The 19,223-nt window shown below is 39.1% G+C and overlaps 1 protein-coding gene across 3 annotated transcripts in view; it reads right to left on the reverse strand.

The window, feature by feature from the left end:
* Positions 1–19,223, reverse strand: part of EPB41L3 (erythrocyte membrane protein band 4.1-like 3) — a 145,909-nt gene that overhangs the window by 73,037 nt on the left and 53,649 nt on the right. For all 3 annotated transcript variants that reach the window (XM_006891406.1, XM_006891405.1, XM_006891404.1), the window contains exons 3-4: positions 9,473–9,577; positions 7,718–7,760 (exon numbers count right to left, since the gene is read on the reverse strand). In XM_006891406.1, the coding sequence (XP_006891468.1) occupies positions 7,718–7,760; positions 9,473–9,577 (148 nt within the window). The remainder of the gene's footprint in view (positions 1–7,717; positions 7,761–9,472; positions 9,578–19,223) is intronic.

Here is a 19,223-nt window from a genome sequence, read left to right on the forward strand (position 1 = left end):
AGGACCAGGTATTATTGGAAGATTAATGTTATTTTTAGACCATCCAGAATATATTATTAAAACACAAGCTATAAATATTAAGATCCATAACACTATCTATAAACAAATGTATTTTTAATTTTTTTCATTGTGGTAAAAATGTACCCCATTCATTATTCTACAAATAGCCTGACTGGGTCTTGCTTTCCTATTGATTTTCTATAAAAACAGATCCTTCAACACTTGCCAATGGTAAGGTTCATAATGAGAGTCCATTTCCTTAAAGTGGAATTAAAACTAATGGTCAATTATGGAATTATGGGAAATGGATATAATGTCCTTTTTGAGTTTTTATCCACATTGACATATGCCTTACTTCCAAAGAATAGTTTAGCAATATAATTAAAATAAACTGGTGGTATAGTGTGTCACATGTGGGGCTATCAAAAAATGCTGGCTGTTTGAATCTACCAGCTTCTCTGTGTGAGGAGGATGAGGACGTCTTCTGTAAAGATTCACAGCCTTGAAAAGTCAGTGGAGAGCAGCCAGGAGCAGGAACTGGCTTGACAACAGTGGGTATAGTTTCGGTAGAAAACATTTAGGACAAAAAACTGTAGGTTGGGGGGGAAAAAAGGTATAGAAAAGATATTTCAATGCAAAAAATAAAAAAAAATCCTTTTTTCTAGGAAAGTATCTTTGGGATCCCCGTGCACTCAAAGAGCCTCAGTGGTGCTTGTTAAAAATGCTGACTGGAATCCATGCCGAGATTTTGAACATGATCTAAAAATTTGTGGTTCTCACAAGCCCTGCTTGTGGTCCAAATAAAGGAGGCCTTGGGACTATATTGTGAAAACCACTAATCTTAAGCATCCGACTACCATGCTGCTCATTGCTGTTGAGTTGGTACCAACTCCCAACTGACCTCTGCATGGGTTGTAAATTGCATAGAAGATGGATTGTCTTTCTCCAGTGATTGTACTGGTAGATTTGAATGCCAGAGCTGTGGACTTTGGGTTAGCAGGGCAACTTCCTGCAGTGTATGTAACTACAACTCTCTTAAGCTGCCAAAGAACTCTTTAAAGGGATAAGAGCAAGGATGTCACTTAAAGACTGAGGTGCATCTGGTCCAAGCCATAGCATTTCACATTGGTTCATATTCATGTAAAATTTGGACAATGGCCGGGAAGACTGAAGAAGAATGGATGCCTTAGAATTGTGGTTTTGGTAAAGAAGAATGAAAATATCATGAACTACAAAAAACCAAACAATCCATCCTGGAAGAAGTACAGCCAAAGTGCTCCTTAGAAGCATAGATAGTAAGATTTTGTCTCACATATTTTTGGACATATTATAAGGAGGGGATAGTACTTGGAAAAGAATATCATACTTGGAAAAGCAGAGGATCTAAAAAGGAGGAAGACACTCAAGGACATGGATTTACACCAACTGCAACAATGAGTTAATGAAAAGGGGAGATTGTCAGGATGGCAGAGGGTCAATTGGGGCTTCCTCATGCTGTACACCAGGTCACTTTGAATTGTTGACAAAATGGTTAGCTAACAATGACAATGACTCCAAATTACCACATGCTTTCACAACGTGCTATTATTGAAGAGTTGGAAAGTTAAGAAAACTACAATCTGTATCTTAACCAAGAGGGGGAAAAAAATTGAATCAGGCTTAAACTAGAAATGAATCAGACAGACAGATTAAAGCATACATATATACCCAATAAAGTGAAGTATCCCATCGAAACAAATTGGATCAAAGAGTATGCTTATGTATTTTGGTTGCTAACTGAAAGGTCTGTGGCTTGAACCAACCATTCTTCAGAAAGGCATGTGAGGCAGATTGCTTCTGTAGAGCACAGCCTTGGACAGCCTGTGGGCAATTCTACTCTGTCCTCGAGGGTTACTCCGAGTCAGAATAGATTCAAAGGCAATGAGTTCCTCTCAGATGATGGCTAGTTCCATTTAGAAACAGGAAATGAAACAGCCTGAATATATTAAAATGAATATTTCTAGAATGCTGCTATAGAATTTTAAATAGCAAATTTATGATGAATAGAAAATTGTGAAACTGAATAGAGTTCATTCTTACAAAGAAATTATAAATTTAGTGGCTTATACATGCCAAAATGCTGAAATTTAGTAGCCTCCGCGAGCCAATCAACACCAAAGATGTCAGCAGTCAAGAAATCAAAACATTTAGTGCACTGTAAAGTCTGCTATTAGAGATCTCTCCAAAGTACTGAGGAGCAATAATGTCAGTTGAAAGACTAAGGTGCATCTGATTCAGGCTGTGGTTTTCTCAATCACTTGCTGTAAACTTGAGAGTTGGACAATGAGGAAGGATGAGAGAAGAGGTGATGCCTGTAAGCTGTCATGTTAGAGAAGATTATTGAATATCCTTTGGACTGCCAAAGGAACAAACAAATATATCTTGGAGAAAGTACAGCCAGAGAGCTTCTTACAGGCAAGGATGGCAAAACTTCACCTTACATACTTTGGACATGTTGTTAGGAGGGGCTATTCCTTGGAAAGCTTGGAAAGATGGAAGGTTGGTGACGGAGAGGAACACCTTCAATCAGGCAGACTGACACAGTGACTGCAGCAGTGGGGTCAAGTATGTCAGAGATGATGAGGATGACACAGGATGGATGAGTTTCAGGTGTGTTGTACAGTACCTAACAACAACAAGCATGCACATGCTGAATATTAAAATTTTTAATATACTACATTGTAACAAAATTATGATGGTATTAGTAGGCTACGTAATGGACTGTAATAAAAATGTTAGCAGTTAGTAACTGACAAGTGCTTTTCAGGAGAAAGATGCATCAATAGGCTTCCATTAAAGATTCACCACTTCTGAATTCTGATGGAGAGCCACTGTCAGTTAGGACAGAGTAAATGGCAGGGTGTTTGGGTTTTGGCATTTTTATACTATATATCATAAGTGAGGTACTTTGGTGGCACAGTGAGTGATGTACTAGACTGGTAACTCAAAAGCTGGCAGTTTGAAACCACTAGTCACAAACACCTGAAGTAGTGCAGCTATGAGTTAGTAGGTTCAACGGCAGTGGGTTGGCTTTTTATTTACATCCAAATGACTATGGCTTAAATATATTCTGAACACTTGATCGTTCTAATGCGAAACTTATACTTGGACCAGGAGGCAGTCGTCAGAACAGAGCAAGGGAACACTGCATGGTTCAAAATTGGGAAAGGCGTACGCCAGGGATGCATCCTATCTCCATACCTCTTCAACCTATATGCAGAACAGATTATCCGGGAGGCTGGGCTCTATGAGGAGAAATGTGGGGTCAGGATTGGTGGACGATTTATCAACAATCTGCGTTATGCGGATGACACAACCCTGCTGGCTGAAACTGAGGAGGACCTGAAGCGCCTGCTGCAGAGTGTCAAGGACTGCAGCCTGCAATATGGATTGAGGCTCAATGTCAAGAAGACAAAGATTCTCACCACTGGACCAATCGGCAGCATCAGGATGGATGGTGAGGAGATTGAGATTGTACACAGCTTTAGTTTGCTTGGCTCCATAGTCAACAGTCTTGGCACCAGCAGCCAGGAAATTAAAAGGCGCATTGCCATGGGAAAGTCTGCTGTTAGGGACCTCTCCAAAGTGCTGAAGAGCAGTGGTGTCTCTCTGGAGACTAAGGTGCGTCTGATACAGGCCATGGTCTTCGCAATCACCTGTTATGCATCAGAGAGTTGGACAATGACCAAGGAGGATAGAAGGAGAACTGATGCCTTTGAGCTGTAGTGCTGGAGAAGAGTACTGAGAATACCATGGACTGCTAGGAAAACAAATAGATTTGTCCTGGAGAGGGTTAAACCAGGTGGCTCCTTGGAGGCAAGGATTCTGAGGCTCCGTCTAACTTACTTTGGACATGTAGTGAGGAGAGACCGGTCCTTGGAGAGGGACATCATGCTTGGGAGGGTGGAGGGACGGCGCAGGAGAGGAAGGCCCTCTATGAGGTGGATTGATTCAGTGACTGTGATAATTGGGATGGGAGTGTCAGAGACAGTGCGATTGGCACAGGACAGAGCGGAGTTTAGGGCTGTTCTACATAGGGTCGCTATGAGTCGCAGGCGACTCGACGGCACATAACAACAACAACAACAGCATATTGAGAAGTCTGGTCTGAAGATTTAGAATGTACATAAGATGCCTGAAATCAGTCTTTTTCATCAGAGTGAATTCTTCAGTTTCAAAATTTCTGTTTACCATAAATTTGTAATTTAAACTCATTTATCAACTAAGGTGTACTTGATCTAAGCCATGTATTCTCAAATGCTTACTGTGCATCTGAAACTTGGAGAATGAATAAGGACAACAGAAAAAGAACTGATGCTTTTGAACTGTTGTCTTGGCAAAGCATGCTGACTGTATCATGGTCTGGCAAAAGAACAAACAAGTATGCCTGGGGGAAGTGCAACCAAGCTGCCCTTCAGAGGCAAGGATGGTGAAACTTCATTGCATATACTTGGGAAAGGTTGTTAAGAGGGGCTGGTACTAAGGAAAAAACATCCTGCTGGCAAAGGTCAAAAGTCACAGAGAGAGAGGAAGACTCTCAATGAGATGGACTGATGTGGTAATTGTCACAATGGAATCAAACATATTCTGAGATCATGAGGGTGATGTGGGACGGGGGAAGACTCCGATCTTTTGTTCAAAGGGTTGCTATGAGTCATAGTTGACTGGATGGCACCTAAAAACAACAATCCACTCAGTCTCCAACTCCTGGATAATCTCATTTTATAAACAGATGCTGGACCTACAGCACAGCAAGGATGGAAATAGTATTTTATCATCTATCCTGAGGAAGAAGAGGTTGGTAGTACAAAAAATGACATTAGATATGATAAACATTGTCTTGGTAAAACTTTTATTTTATAGAAAAGATGGCATTTTAGTGGATGGAAACAAAATACTTAAAAACACTATTTTTTTTTCTTTTTTAAAAATCCTGTTTTCTTTGCTATCTGCAGGGCTATCATTTAGATTTCTTTACATTTCAGTCACACTGTCTAAATGAGATGATGGGAAGAGCCTTTAAGTCTCGTGTTCCCATGGTGTCATCAGCTTTTATTGTTTGGGTCTTTTTGCTTAGAAAGGAAGGTGAGAGAAAGGATAAATGGAAGGACTTAGGATAAAAAAAATCAAAATATATCAACAGTAGGAAAGAAAGACTATACTATTTTGTATAGGCTTTCTTGTATTATGGCTTTTCCTTGAAAATGTTATGTGATTTTTAATCAGTCAATTGCAAAGCAAGATTTCATTAGTTAGATGGAATCCTATGTTTTATGTACAGAGTCATGATATATATTTGGTCCATCTGATTTTAATAGCTCAATAAAATGATCTTCAGAGCATATTCACTACCTTAAGATTGTTAATAGGACTTTCAAAAAAAGGAAAATAAAGGTTGTGTTTATATTTGCTTCTCTCATTTGTAGCAGTCCTTGATTCAATCCCAATTCACCCATTTCTATCAATCTACTTTAGAATGAAGTTTCTGGAAAGAGAATACATACAATTTTTCTAAAGAATTTGGTAATTATGTTTTAATTGTGTAGGTAATCAGCTAGCTCCCTGCTATCAGGAAGAACTATGACTTTCCTGGAAAATATTTTAGAGTATTAAGCCATTTAGGGAGCTCTGGTGGGCGTAGTAAGAATCTGTGCTGCAATCCCAAAGACATGCAGTTCGAATCCACCAGCTGCTCCACAGGAGAAGGATGGGGAAGCTTTCCCTGTGCAATTACTGGCTCTGAAAACCCTCTGGAGGGTCAGCTGTGGGTCATTTCTGATTCTATGGCACACAACAACATTAAACCATTTAAGCAATACTCATAGCTTTCTTTTTATTGGTGTTTTTAGTATTTCAACATCCTCAACAACTAAATTAACAGCTATGAAGTAGGAATCAACCCACACCTGACCCTCCAGTAGATTTTCAAAGACTAAATTGTACGGGAGGAGGAGGCTGCCCATCTTTCTTCTTTGGACCAGCAAGATGATTCTAACCACCCATATTTTAACTGGCAGTGCAACTCATTACATGGAGCTCCCTTCTGACATTCTAGGACTTTGGGAAAAAAAGTACTAATATTACTCTTGTCTCTATAAATTATAATCTATTGAACCTTAGAAAAAGAATGATGATCTTATTCATAAGATGGTCTTGAACTCATTCTCCAAAGAGAATTAACTATGTGGGAGAATGAAATCAGATTTTATTTTATAAAAATAACTTTTAAATTAGCATGCTATTTCAAATTACAAGGATTACTCAAACTTGTGGCAAAAATTAGAGTTATGTACAAAAACATAAAAAATGTATCTTTTCCAATTTCCTAAACTGAAATCTGTAGTAATTACTGTTAAAATCTTTCATGGCCTCTCAAATTTTTCCATAAATTTTTATGTGCAAGTATTGTTTTAAATAAATGAGATCCTGTTATGTTCTACAATCTGATTTTCTCTAAGGAGAGATTAGACATTTTCATTCTACCTCATTATATTTTAATAGCTGCCTGGTATTTGATGGTGCAGATATTCCATGGTTGACTCAACCACTTCCTGACAAATGGACATTCAAATTTCCCCCAGTTTCCCTCCATAAAAACCAGTATTATAGCAAAGTTTCCTATGTATACACATATGGGCATTTGTCTCAAACACATTCTCATTAACATTCTACATTTAGAACAAATGGTCAAAAGTGTACATGTTTAAAACAAACTGTTTTTTTACAAGATTGTTTCAATTTATACTTTAAAAAATTATAAATATATATATTTAACAGTGTACTTGGTCTCAAACTCTTAAAATAAACTTAAAATATTCAAATAAGTGAAAAATGTCTCATTTTAATTTGTAAATATCAGTGCAAATTATATTACAGCATTTAGCAGCTTTTTATATATGTATTAACTACCTATATATATCAATTTTTAAAGTTCCTTATTTAATCATATAATCCATTACAACATGAAATATGTATTTTTTTTTTACTTATTAGAAACCAAAAAGAGAGATAAAGAATAACAAATTTCAATCTTATTTGTTATTCTATATATGACTTCCCAATAGTGATTTTTAATTTTTTTTTTAAGCTTTGTACTGGTTTACCAACAAAGTTCATAGTTTGTATACTTTGTTTTCCACAATGGATCTCCCCCCCTTTCTTTATCTACCCTCTCTCTCCACCCAACCAATGATGATTTTTATAGTTTGGTTTCTTTATATTCTATGGCTGCTAGGCTCAATATAACATTAGTAATTGTTGTTATTATTGATTGCCTTTGAGTCAAACACGACACATAGCGACTCTATGAACAAAAGGCCTGAAGCCTTTCTATAACTATGACATTTATCAAAGTTCATAGACATTCCAGAGGCATGTTTTTCAAGAAGTAGATGCCACTCCTGCTTCCAAACATTAGTAATTAATTCTGAAAATTTTAAATGGCTAATTGTGTCACTTAATGAAATCTTATATTTCATATCTGTCTCCAACTTGTGCTTATTAAAGGAGTACTATCTCAGCAAGATTAATGTGCCAAAAATCAAACCTGAGATTTCAATTTTGTCTTTAAAAAATGTTAACAGCCACAGTGATCATTTGGGTGCATGCTACGAATGCAAGACAACCTATTCTCAGAAGGTCTTAACATTTCCATATAAAATAGTCCAACAGAACTTACTTCGAATTTGTTTTTTTATTTCCTTAGAAGGGTCCAGCCAATTCTGAAAAGAAAACGATATTTTGAATTTGAATCAAAGAAGAATAAACATTACTTCACATTGATCAGAGACAGACATCCACTAATGTGATTATCCCCTAATGGTGACATTCACAAGTGAGCATGGCTTTGGAGACGCCCCGGGGGCAATGGGCCTTCCCAGCATGATACTGAGACCAAGCAGTGGCCTAAGAAAGGAATGAGAAAACCATGTGCATACACTGTTTGTCCTTGACAAAATTCTTTTTCTTTTGCAACCATTGCCTTCAAAGATTCAAGTGAGCACAGAAATAAAAGGAAAATAAAATAACTCCATGTTCAAAGGAGTTACTTGAATAAATTAAAAACATGAAACTTGACTTGCCATACTTATGTTATGGCCGTTGTGAGCCCTGTGACTTCAGATGTTCATGAACTTACCTGGGAAACTTCTCTCAACAATGAACACTTGCCAGAAGTGTGTGGGGTTTTTTTTTTCCTCCCAGAAAATCTAATGTTTTAATGTTTGATGAGTAGTGGCTATTTAAGCTTGATCCATTTCATGCATCACAACAAGTTATCAAGAACAAAATTTATTTAATTTCATTTCTATCCTCTAATACAACAGAAATATTCTTTATTTTCCAGGTGGTTATAGGGATTAGTAAAGCAAAGCCCTGGACCAATCAGATGTTAGAGTCAACAGAGGTGTTTTGTTACACACTAACGTGTTCTAGAAGAATGCACCAATTGAGGCTGGCAAATGACCCATGTATCTCATATTCTGGTTTGGTAAGAACATGAAAGCATAATCAGTTGAATTAAAAAGGAGGACAGCAGCCCAAGTCTTGAACTACCTCAACAGCTTTTATCACACAACCCTGCTATCGTTATAGAATTGTGTGACTTGAATAGTTTTAAAATAAAAATATCACTGTATCTTATTTTCACTGGCTCAAATAATATGGCTCAACTGTGATTTTTTTTAAAAAGGCATCATATAAAAATCTTTAGAATCATAAACAAATACTGCACTAAAATCAAAGAGCTGAACTTACATTGTGTTTCAAGAATAAGACTAAAGAACATTCTACACAATTTCCTTATGAGGACGCAGGTGATGAATAGCACTGGAAGATGCAAAATGGAAAGTGCGGGGATGTGAAAAAAGACTCACTTATTTAGTTTTTTGGGTTTGGCTTTTTTTAAATTTTCAGAATATTTTAAAAAATTTGTTTGCATATAACAATTCATATACATTGTGTTTTGTACAGGTAATTTGTGCTTTATGCATTCACATACATTATATTTTATATAGTTAATTACCACCCCCATTAAACCTTTCCCATTACTTCACCCCTCCACCCACTAGCCTATGCTATCTCAGTAATTTTTCCTGCTTTCTCTTTTTCTGTCTCCTTTCTTCTGAACATTTATACATATCTTACTCAGTTTTCCTCCTTTGACAACAGAGGCCTTACACAATATTTGCCCTTAAATGACATTTCATTCAGCAAAATGCTCTACAGTCTCTTCCAAGTTATAGAGTGAATGTACTACAGTTTCTCAATCCGTTTGTTTGTTGATGGGCATTTGTGAATAGAAATTTGTACACGTATGTCCATAGCAGCATTATTCACAAAAGCAAGAAAATGGAAGTACTTGTTTAGTTTTAACCCATGTGTGGTAAAAGGCTGTTAAAAAATCCATTGTATTTTGTTGCTTTTAATCTCTCACCTTTTGGTTTTCAGCGTCTCGATATGTAAGCCCAAAGTAGTCCTTCTCAAGCAGGTTCAGGTGTTCACACACTTTATCAAACAGCACTTGACCTCTGGAGCGCTTCTATGGAAGAACAAAACACACAGAAGACTCTGTCAACAATCACGGATGAAAGTGGATAAAATGTTTGCTAGTGCGGTTCAAGAAGCAAGTAACAACTGTGACCGCTTCATCAGCACATGCTTAACTAGGAGAGTCAGCAGAGTAGACTACAGTGGGTTTGCACCTAGGAACCTCAGAGCTAAGCCAAGATGGTCTGGACAACAGAACAAAGGATTCCTCTTGAGTCACAATGAACTAATAGAAACTAGTAAAAGTAGAAAGGATGCATTAAGGCGTAGATGCTTACGGTGTTGACTAAGTTAAAAAGATAGGCCCACAATCACCACTCAAATCCAAGGAAAGAAATAAGCTTTCCCGCAGCATCAATGAAATGTCTCACAAGGAACATTCTAGAAGATGTCTTCAAATATCACATGCATGGTTTACTAACCACAGACCTTGCCAAGGAATCTTGTGTCTAATAGGGTGGCTAAATTGTCTATTAAAATGGTTATTTTTATTTCTAACTTTACAAATTATGTTAAACTTTTTAGGAAATTTCAAACATGTGCAAGAGCAGAGCAGATAATATAATGAAAGTGCAACTACTCATCATCCAGTTTCAGCCGTTACTGTCAGAGTCACAACCTTGTTGCATCTGCAGTTACACCCAACTCCTCATCCCATTGGTTGTTGGTAACTCTGAAGCCTCTGATGTAAATTATTCTCTCGCACACAGAGAAAGAACTCTACTTTGAAAAAAAAATTCTATTTTTGAAAAAAAACTTTAAAATCAATGCTTTTATCACACCTAAACAAAAACTCCAAGAATCCCCTAATGTTATCAAATATATAGTTAGTAATTTAATTTCCTCAATTGTTTCAAAAAGACTCTTCTTATTTGTATGCTAAACCCATACATTGCAATTAGTTGATTTATCGCTTTAATCTTAATCTTTAAGCCCTTCACTTATCCTGGTTCTCTGCCTGAAATGAATTGGAAGAAAGCAGGTCATCTATCTGGAGAGTTCCCACAGTCTAGATTTTAGCTATTTGCATCTCCATGGTGTTACATAATATTTTCTCCTCTCCTCTTGATTTCCTGGAATTTGGTAGTTAAGTCTGAACATGTGATCGGATTCCTGTTTTAATTTTTTCCCTGTAGATGAAGCTCTGTAGTCTCATAGGAAAGCTTCTCTTTCACGGTATTCACAACCACAGACAAACCCTAGAGCCGTTCACTCTAAGTTGCAAAATGCTGATCCTCCAATTCCAACCCTACCCTCTTTATTTGTCAGCTGTTGTGCATCTATGGAGAAACACTTCTCTGACTGGTATAGCTTGACCCCAAAAGGATAAATCTTTACTTCTTTTTCTATTATCTGTTTCAAAACTATGAGTAGGCTTCCTGGTAATGTCTGAAGTCACCAATTAGATTTTCTATTTTAAAACATCCCTGTTAACTTATTCAAACAGGTCTGATGCATTTCAATCAAATATAAGGAACTGCTGCCCATGTTGACAGATCAATGTCTCTGGCCGATCTGTTCTGCTATGGGCATCCGGATGCACAGGCTCGGTGGGAGGAGTAAGACCTCCTTTTCCCCTCCTAATTTGCCCAGATGACATGCACTATCTAAGCTCCACCCTCTCCTTTTCCCATGTTCCAATGTAACCAGGCAGAACTCTGGCACTAATTGCTAAACTTTTCCATTTCCATCCAGCCTACCCTAGTTCAGGCACTCTTTTTACCATGCCTTTGAAAGGATTGCTCCAACTGTATGCTAACTTATTCGGGTCACAACCTCTGGCTTAGGAAGAGAAAGCTGGCCTTGCTCAGAACTCCTCAGGTACCTTGCTTGCCATCAATGGAGTTAGGCCCATGCAGTCAAGACACCAATGAAGGATCACAGACGATGAAGTCTTAACCCATGCCATCTGTCAGCAATCTCCAGACTGTGCTGTGGAATGACTATCCACCGTGAATTTGATTCTGAAAGGTGGAACTTCCCCTACAACTGTTTTTGCTCATGGAGGCAGACTCCATAGGAAATGTCTCGTTCTTTCCTGCAAAGTCCCCTCAACTCTTGAGGATTTCTCCCCCTAGTTTCTCTTCTCTGAGGTATTTCCTTTCCCAGCCAAACCTGAATTCTCTCTCCCCTGAACAATGGAGAACTTTATAGCACTACAATGGCTCTGTCCACAGTCTCTCCATGGTTATCTCTGTGCATGTTCTTCATATCCCCATTGACCTCTGAACAACTGGTGGGTTTGAACCGCTGACCTCTGGTTGGCAGCCTAGCACTTGACCTATGACACCACCAGGGCTCCTTTTCCTGTTGTGCTGCTGTGGAGAGAAGGTGTCCACTCTGACTCACAGCATTCCTGTGTCAGAACAAAACCCTGGCCATCCTCAGCATCTTCATAATCTCTGCTATGCTTGAGCCCACTGCCATTCTGTCTCATCCAGAGTCTTCCTCTACTTCCATGGCCCTCCACTTCACGTATGATGTCCTTCATCAGGGACTGGCCCCTCCAGATAACATTCACTCAAAACTTCATGAACTCTTCACAATTGTTATGCATAAGAGAGCTGAACAATGACTAAGGATGACAGAAGACGAATCAATGCTTTTGACTTGTGATAGATTCTGGAAGCAATTTAAAAATGCTACACAAAGTATATGTACAAAACATGATGTTGTTGTTGTTGACTGCTGTCGGGTCGAGCGTGACTCATAGTGACCCTATGAACACAAGACCTGAAGCCTTTCTATAACTATTGACATTTATCAAAGTACATAGAGTTTCAGAGGCATTTTGCTTAGGAAGTGGATGCCACTCCTGCTTCCAAATGAATATGTAAGCTAATGATTTTTGTTTTAAATGCCTTTTATCCATGCATACTTCAGGTATTTCTCCAATGGGCTGTGAGAACTGGACAAAATTTCTGGAGCTGGGCCAGAGACATCTACATTTTAAACTTCTCAGGTGATTCATGGTTGAAAGGCACACTTTATGATAAATGACGTTTGTAAGTTAATGTCAATCTAAATATGAAGACTAAGCTGCACTACAGTCCCAGAGGCATGGGGTTTGAACCCACCAAATGTTCTGCCAGAAAATGAAATCTCCTCCCAGGAGATCTTCTGCCTCTGAAAACCCACTGGAGGGTCTGCTATGGGTTGGTTCGATGGTAAATAATAATAACCACCAAGGAATTGTGTTTCTTTTAAAAATAAATTTACAGCTTTGATTTATACTTTTTCAGATTTAGTTCAGGCCTGACCCAGTTTCTTTTATACTTTATTTATTTACATATTGACACATGCTTAAAATCTTAAGACATTCTAATCAATTTCATGGCAAATAGAAATTCCAAGAAATAAATGCTAAGGTAAAAATGTTAAAATAAAATGATGCAGAAAAGAAATAATAAGTCACCAAACACCGGGGGGGGGGGGGGAACCCCATGCTAATTGCGTTAAAGATATGAAGCAAACATTGAATTTGAAATGTTCTGAAGTTTGTTGAGGTAATTCTTTCTATTACGTTAGCCTTTGTTTAGCTAAAATCTAGGCATTTCTCAGGATTGTGCCATCACACTAAAGAATGAAGCCAGGCAGGTCAATAAATGTCTTCATTTCCTGCTGTTTGCAGACAGGTGCACTGGGCTTCCCTCATGGCCCAGTGAACTGACTGAAGAAGAACTTTGTAGGTAGAGGGATGACCTGAGGGAGGTGCTCAGAAGCTCGGCACAAGCTTTCCTAACAGGCACAAAAACACCACACACAGTCTAGAATTCGTCTAGCATTATTTAAACACATGTGCAAAAGGATACAGGGACATCATTGCACTTTGCAGATACTGCAGACTTGACAAATCAAAGATCTGTGGCAGTAGTGCGTTGTATAAGTCTGCGGTGTTGAATAAGTCCACTGGTGCCACTTTTCTAACAGCATGTGCTCACTCTGTGTCTGTGTCACACTTTCTGGTAGGTTGTTATTGTTTTAATTTTTATTTTATGTTGGTTTGCTTTCAGAGTTTGTAAACATTGTATTTCACACTCTTCTTCATTCACAGTGTGTTTTGTATAATCATTCTGATGTATAATGTTTTATGAAATTAATCACCATTGGATCTTGCCCATCATTACCTTGTCTTTTCAGGTCCTCACACGGGATCTTTCCCATTTCCTTCACCCTCTCCCTTTACCCATCAAATTGTGCAACTCTGTGATATTGCCTCTACCCATCCTCACCCTTTTACCTCTACCCATTCTCATCCTTCTACTCCTTTGCCTTCCCTCCTTGGGTCCCCATACATATTTTACTAGTTATCTGTCTATTTTAAAAATAATGGTCTTATGCAGTATTTGTCCTTATGAGAATGAGTTAGTACACTTAGCATAATCTTTAGTTTCTTTCAGTTATGTACACATTCTAGTAGTTTAAAAAAAGTTTAACTATTTAAAACATCTTCCTAATGTTATTGCACATTTTATAGAATAGTTGTTCTTGCTAGGTGCTGACGAATTGGAACAAACTCATAACTGACCTTCTGGTGGGGTTTCAGAGGCTAGAAAACACATGGGAGGAGAATGCCCATCTTCGTCTCTTGGAGAGAATGTTGGTTTTGAACCATGTGTCTATGGGTTGGCACCACAACTCCTTATCCCTAGGCCACCAGAACTCCCTTGATAGATTACAGTGTAGTGTAACTTATGTAGTGTAATCTTTATGTGCACTGACAACTGAAGAACTCATGTGACACTTTTATTGTGGGGTCAGGACCAAATCCGCACTATCTCGGAGGTATGCTTGTGTCCACATGCATTCAAGTCATTTTTACAAGTGGAGAACAACACACAGTTGTGCATGTTTTAACTCTAGTTCTATTCTGTGACATCAGACAAGCTATTTAACCTTGCTGAGGGTCACTGCCTTTCATTTTAAAATGGAAATAACACTTGCATTTAATCATCAGTGGTTGTAGTAAGCACAGTAGAACACTGGAGAACATACTGTCTAATCATGGGGCACAACAGTTACTAAATGTGAATGGTTATTATCAGGCCCTTTTGACAAAGACTCCAGTACACCTAGAGTTTCCTAGGCTAAGATTTGTTGTGTAGTTTCCATGCAATGAAATGCTAAAAGATTATCATATCATGATGTGACAAACAGGGTAAGAGACAGCTGAAAAATCCATCGTTGTTGAGCCACCTCCGACCCATGGCGACCTCATGTGCACCAGGCATGAGCTGTGCTCTGCAGGATCTTCAGCGATGGACTTTCCACCAGTAGATCACCAGGCCTCTCTTCAGAGATACCTTGGGGTGAGCCCAAAGCTCTGTCCTCTCAGTCAGCAGACAAGTCTGAATTGTCTGCATCCATCAGGGACTTTACTGAATAGATGAAAATGGGGAACTGCATAAAAACTAGTAATATTCTCCCATAACTGAGTGTATTAACAATTACTTCTTGGTGGGCCACTTTTAAATGGTATTTGCAATATATTGGGTACAGCCTACAACACAAAATAATCATCATGTATCATCACATATATGGCACATATTACCATCAATATAGGCAGCTCTGGTGGCCTGATGGTAAGAAGCTGCACTTCAATCCCAAAGGTATATAGTTCAAATCCACCAGCTGCTCCATGGGAGAATGGTGGGCAATCTCTTCCCAGGTAATTTACTGCTTCTGAAAACTCACTGGAAGGTCAGCTATGGGTCAGTTCCAATTCAACAACACATGACAACAGCAGCCAACAATATGAACTATTCAAATGCAATAGTGAAATCATGTTTTAGATGTGATCATTGCATTCTGTGCACAAAAAATTTCAGCACATTGACAACAAGAGGCCATTCATGCAGGTTAAGCTCCTTCACCTCTGCCTAACAGGCTGTTTGCTTTCAGCCACAGTCCTTTCTACCTTCATTTGCTGTAGCAATTCCAGCCTCCAATGGAATAAGACTTTGATGCCCAGAGATACACTGTGGTAAATAATAGTGTTCCAGCTAAGCATGCTTCTTTCTGGCCAGCATATTGGGCTTGGATTGTGACAAAGAGTTCCACACCACACATATAAGGTATTGGCAGTGAACTATCAGACAACATTTCCGGCTGTTCATCTGCTAAGAATTCAGGTCATTAAGCCAACATGTGCAAAACGAATGCAGAACAAGATGCCCAGGAAAGAGGGATGTTTGAGATATAAACTTAAGCTTGAATCAGTAAAATAACCATGGTAGCTAACTATGAGTGACATGGGACTTTGGGATTTTTTCCCCCTTCCCTGTATTTAAAAAAGAAAAAGAATATATATATTTAATCCCCTTTCTAAGAAAATGTTCAAAAAAGAAAAAAAATATTTAAACTCAAGTGGTGATTTAGAACTCCTTTGATCAAATAACATTTGATCAAAACAAGAATAATACTATTATTATAAAGCAGGTACTGAGTAAACTGCACCCTTGGCATCAAAAGCCTTAGCCTGTTTATACAGTAAGATTGCGAGTTAAGGAGGGAGGGAAAGACAGCAACATTAGGAAACAGTGGTAAGAAGTTGTGCTGTAATCCTGAAGGCACATGCTTAGAGGCCACCAGCTGCCCCACGAAAGAAAGGTGCGCAATCTCCTCCTGCGTGATTAACTGCCTCTGAAAACCCAGCAGAGGGTCAGCTATGGGTTGGTTACAATTTGATGGTACACAACAACAGTGGCAACTTACATAGTTAAAAATGGAATAATATAATTTCACCAGTTAGTTATATAAGTTTTATCCTTTGTTGTCAAGCTGTTTACAACTCACAGCAACTCTATGTAAGCTAGGAGAACAGCCCCACATGTTTCCAAGACTGTACTTTTTACAGAAGCACTTCTGCCACCTATTTCTCCCACGAGGTGACGGGTGTGAGTGGCTGACATTCCAATCAGTGGCTGAGTTCTAACCACTGTGATGCCATGGTCCCTGAGAGGCCTCTAAAGAATGAGTCAACTCCACCTCTAATAGTTACTCTAAGGACATAGTAGAACAACCCCATTCACACAGTGTTACCAAGCCTATGATCAGTACAGAAGCAGACTGGCTCATCTTTATCCACTGGAGAAGCTGGTAGGTTTGAACTATTAACCATTCCAGTCCCTTAGCAACTGAGTGCCTAACCATTCCACCATGTGGACTCCGTGTAAGGCCTGTGTTGTTGTTGTGTACAATTGAATTGGAACCGCTCATAGCTGACCCTCCAGTGGGTTTTCAGAGACATGGGAGCAGTCTGTCCATCTTTCTCCCATGGAGCAGCTCGTAGATTTGTACTGTCTGCCTTTCAGACAGCAGTGCATCTCCTTATCACTAGGCCACCAGAGCTCCCTGTACAAGGTCTATGTTATTTGTTGTGGAATCAGGGCTGACCCATAGCTGTAACCTCCAGCAGGTTTTCAGAGACAATAAATTGTACAGAAGGAGATTGCTCATCATTCTCTCACAGAGAAGCTGATGGATTTGAACTGCATGCCTTTGAGGTTACACTGCAGCTTCTTACCACAAAGCTAAAAGAGCTCCTATACAATGTCTATCATGTAAGGACTACTACTATTGTTGTGTGCCATCAAATCAGAAACGATCCACAGTTGACCCTTGAGCAGGTTTTCAGAGGCAGTAAATCCCACAGGAGATTTCCCTTCATTTTCTACAGAACACCTGTTTCCTTCAAGACTGCAATGCAGCTTCCTACCACTAGGGTACCAGAGCTCACTGTAAGGTCTGCGGTGAAATACAAATAAGTATCTAAAAAACAAACAAGTCAGCAGGACAGATGACCACATTGTGACAGCTGGATCAGTCTCACCTTCCTTTAAACATGCATTCTGGAAACCAAGCATCTAAAATCCAAGTCATAGGGGAGGGGGAACTCCTTCTCAATCATTAATTATTGTGATTTCACATGCATTTTCTTCATATTCTGATAGCTTGAATAGTCAACATGTACCAATGTGGAGTACAGTTAGACTGACACATTAAATCAGCATCATGTTCCAGCACCATTCACTCAGGGACTTCCTCCCTTAATGCTGTCTGAGAAGCCAGACCCTGTCTGTGGGGGAGGGAAGGAGGCTGCTGACCTGCTATGAAAATGAGAATCCTGGCTCTAACTCTAGAACTCAAGTATTCAACGACAGAGTAAGATATTGGAAGCACCACGGTGCCCTAGATGCTACAGTTCTAAGCATTTAAGAATTTAAGAAATAATGCTAAGAAATAACACAACATTCAAAATAAAAGCTAAAAAGCAATGTCAGTCTTAAGTTGTGCCTGATTCAGGCCATAGTCTTTGCAATTACTTGCTATGCATCAGAGAGCTGGACAGTGACTAAGGATGGCAGAAGAACTGATGCCTTTGAGCTGTGGTGCTGAAGAAGAGTACTTAACATACCATGTACCATTTAGAGAATAAATAGGTATGTTTTAGAGACGGTGAAATCAGGCTGCTCCTTGGAGGCAAGGATTCTGAAGCTCTGTCTCACATATTTTGGGCATCTGGCCATGATCTTGGAGGTCATCATGCTTGGAAGGGTGGAGAAAAAGACCCTGGATAAGATGAATTGACACAGTGACTGGGACATGGGGGTAGATATATAGGAGACAGTGAGAATGGCTCAAGATAGGGAGGGGCTCAGAGGTATTGTACATAGGTTGCTATGAGTCACAGACGACTTGACAGCACATAACAACAACAAACAGAATTTTAAAAGCACATTGCTTCCTAAGTAAGTACCTTTACCTTGGCGAATAAGTAACAAACACCATTCTAATTTAAGGAAAAAACACCCCCATCCTATTAAAACAAATCATCCTATTAAAACAAATAATCAACACCACACACTTGGACAGGTGTTTATGCTCTTTCCTCTGTGCACAATAAAGCACCATTTTTTTCTTGGAGCGTCTCTGTATGCCTAGGTGAACTGGGGAGTTAAAGACAGGCGCTTTCAAATGCTCCTGAGAATTCAGGTAAGCCTGTTACTTCTCATCTATGAAAGGAGCCCCTGGGTGGTACAAATGGTTGAGGCTACTCACTGGAAGGCTGGATGTTCAAGTCCATCTAGAGGTGTCCTGGAAAGAAGGTCTGGTGGTCTGTCTGCTTCTGAAAAGCTGCCACTAACTACCCTACAGAGAACACAGAGTTGCTATACCACAAAGGAGTGGATGACATGGAATCATTTCATGAAACTACCTATGATCAGGAGCCAATGATGATGAAAAAGGAAGTTCAAGATGCTGGCAACAAACAAAGCCCCAGGAATTGATAAAAAATAGCAATTGACATATTTCAACAGACAGATGCTACCCTGGATGTGTTCATCAGGAGGACACCTGCCTGAGCAACTGACTTGAAGAGATCCATATATATTGCCATACTAAAAAAAATGATCCAACAGATTGTGGAAATTATCAAACAGTATCACTAATATCACACCTAGCAAAATCCTGCCTAAGATTATCCAAAAACAAATGGAGTAGGACATCAACAGAGAACTACTAGAAATACAAGCTGAGTTTAGAAGAGGCCGTGGCTCTCGGGACATCATAATCAATGTCGGATGGATCTTGGCTGAGAGCAGAGAGGCCCATCTGTGTTTCATTGACTATGCAAA

This window comes from Elephantulus edwardii, unplaced genomic scaffold (assembly GCF_000299155.1).
Source record: "Elephantulus edwardii isolate Elephantulus edwardi_28Jun2011 unplaced genomic scaffold, EleEdw1.0 scaffold00097, whole genome shotgun sequence".
Lineage (NCBI taxonomy): Eukaryota > Metazoa > Chordata > Mammalia > Macroscelidea > Macroscelididae > Elephantulus > Elephantulus edwardii.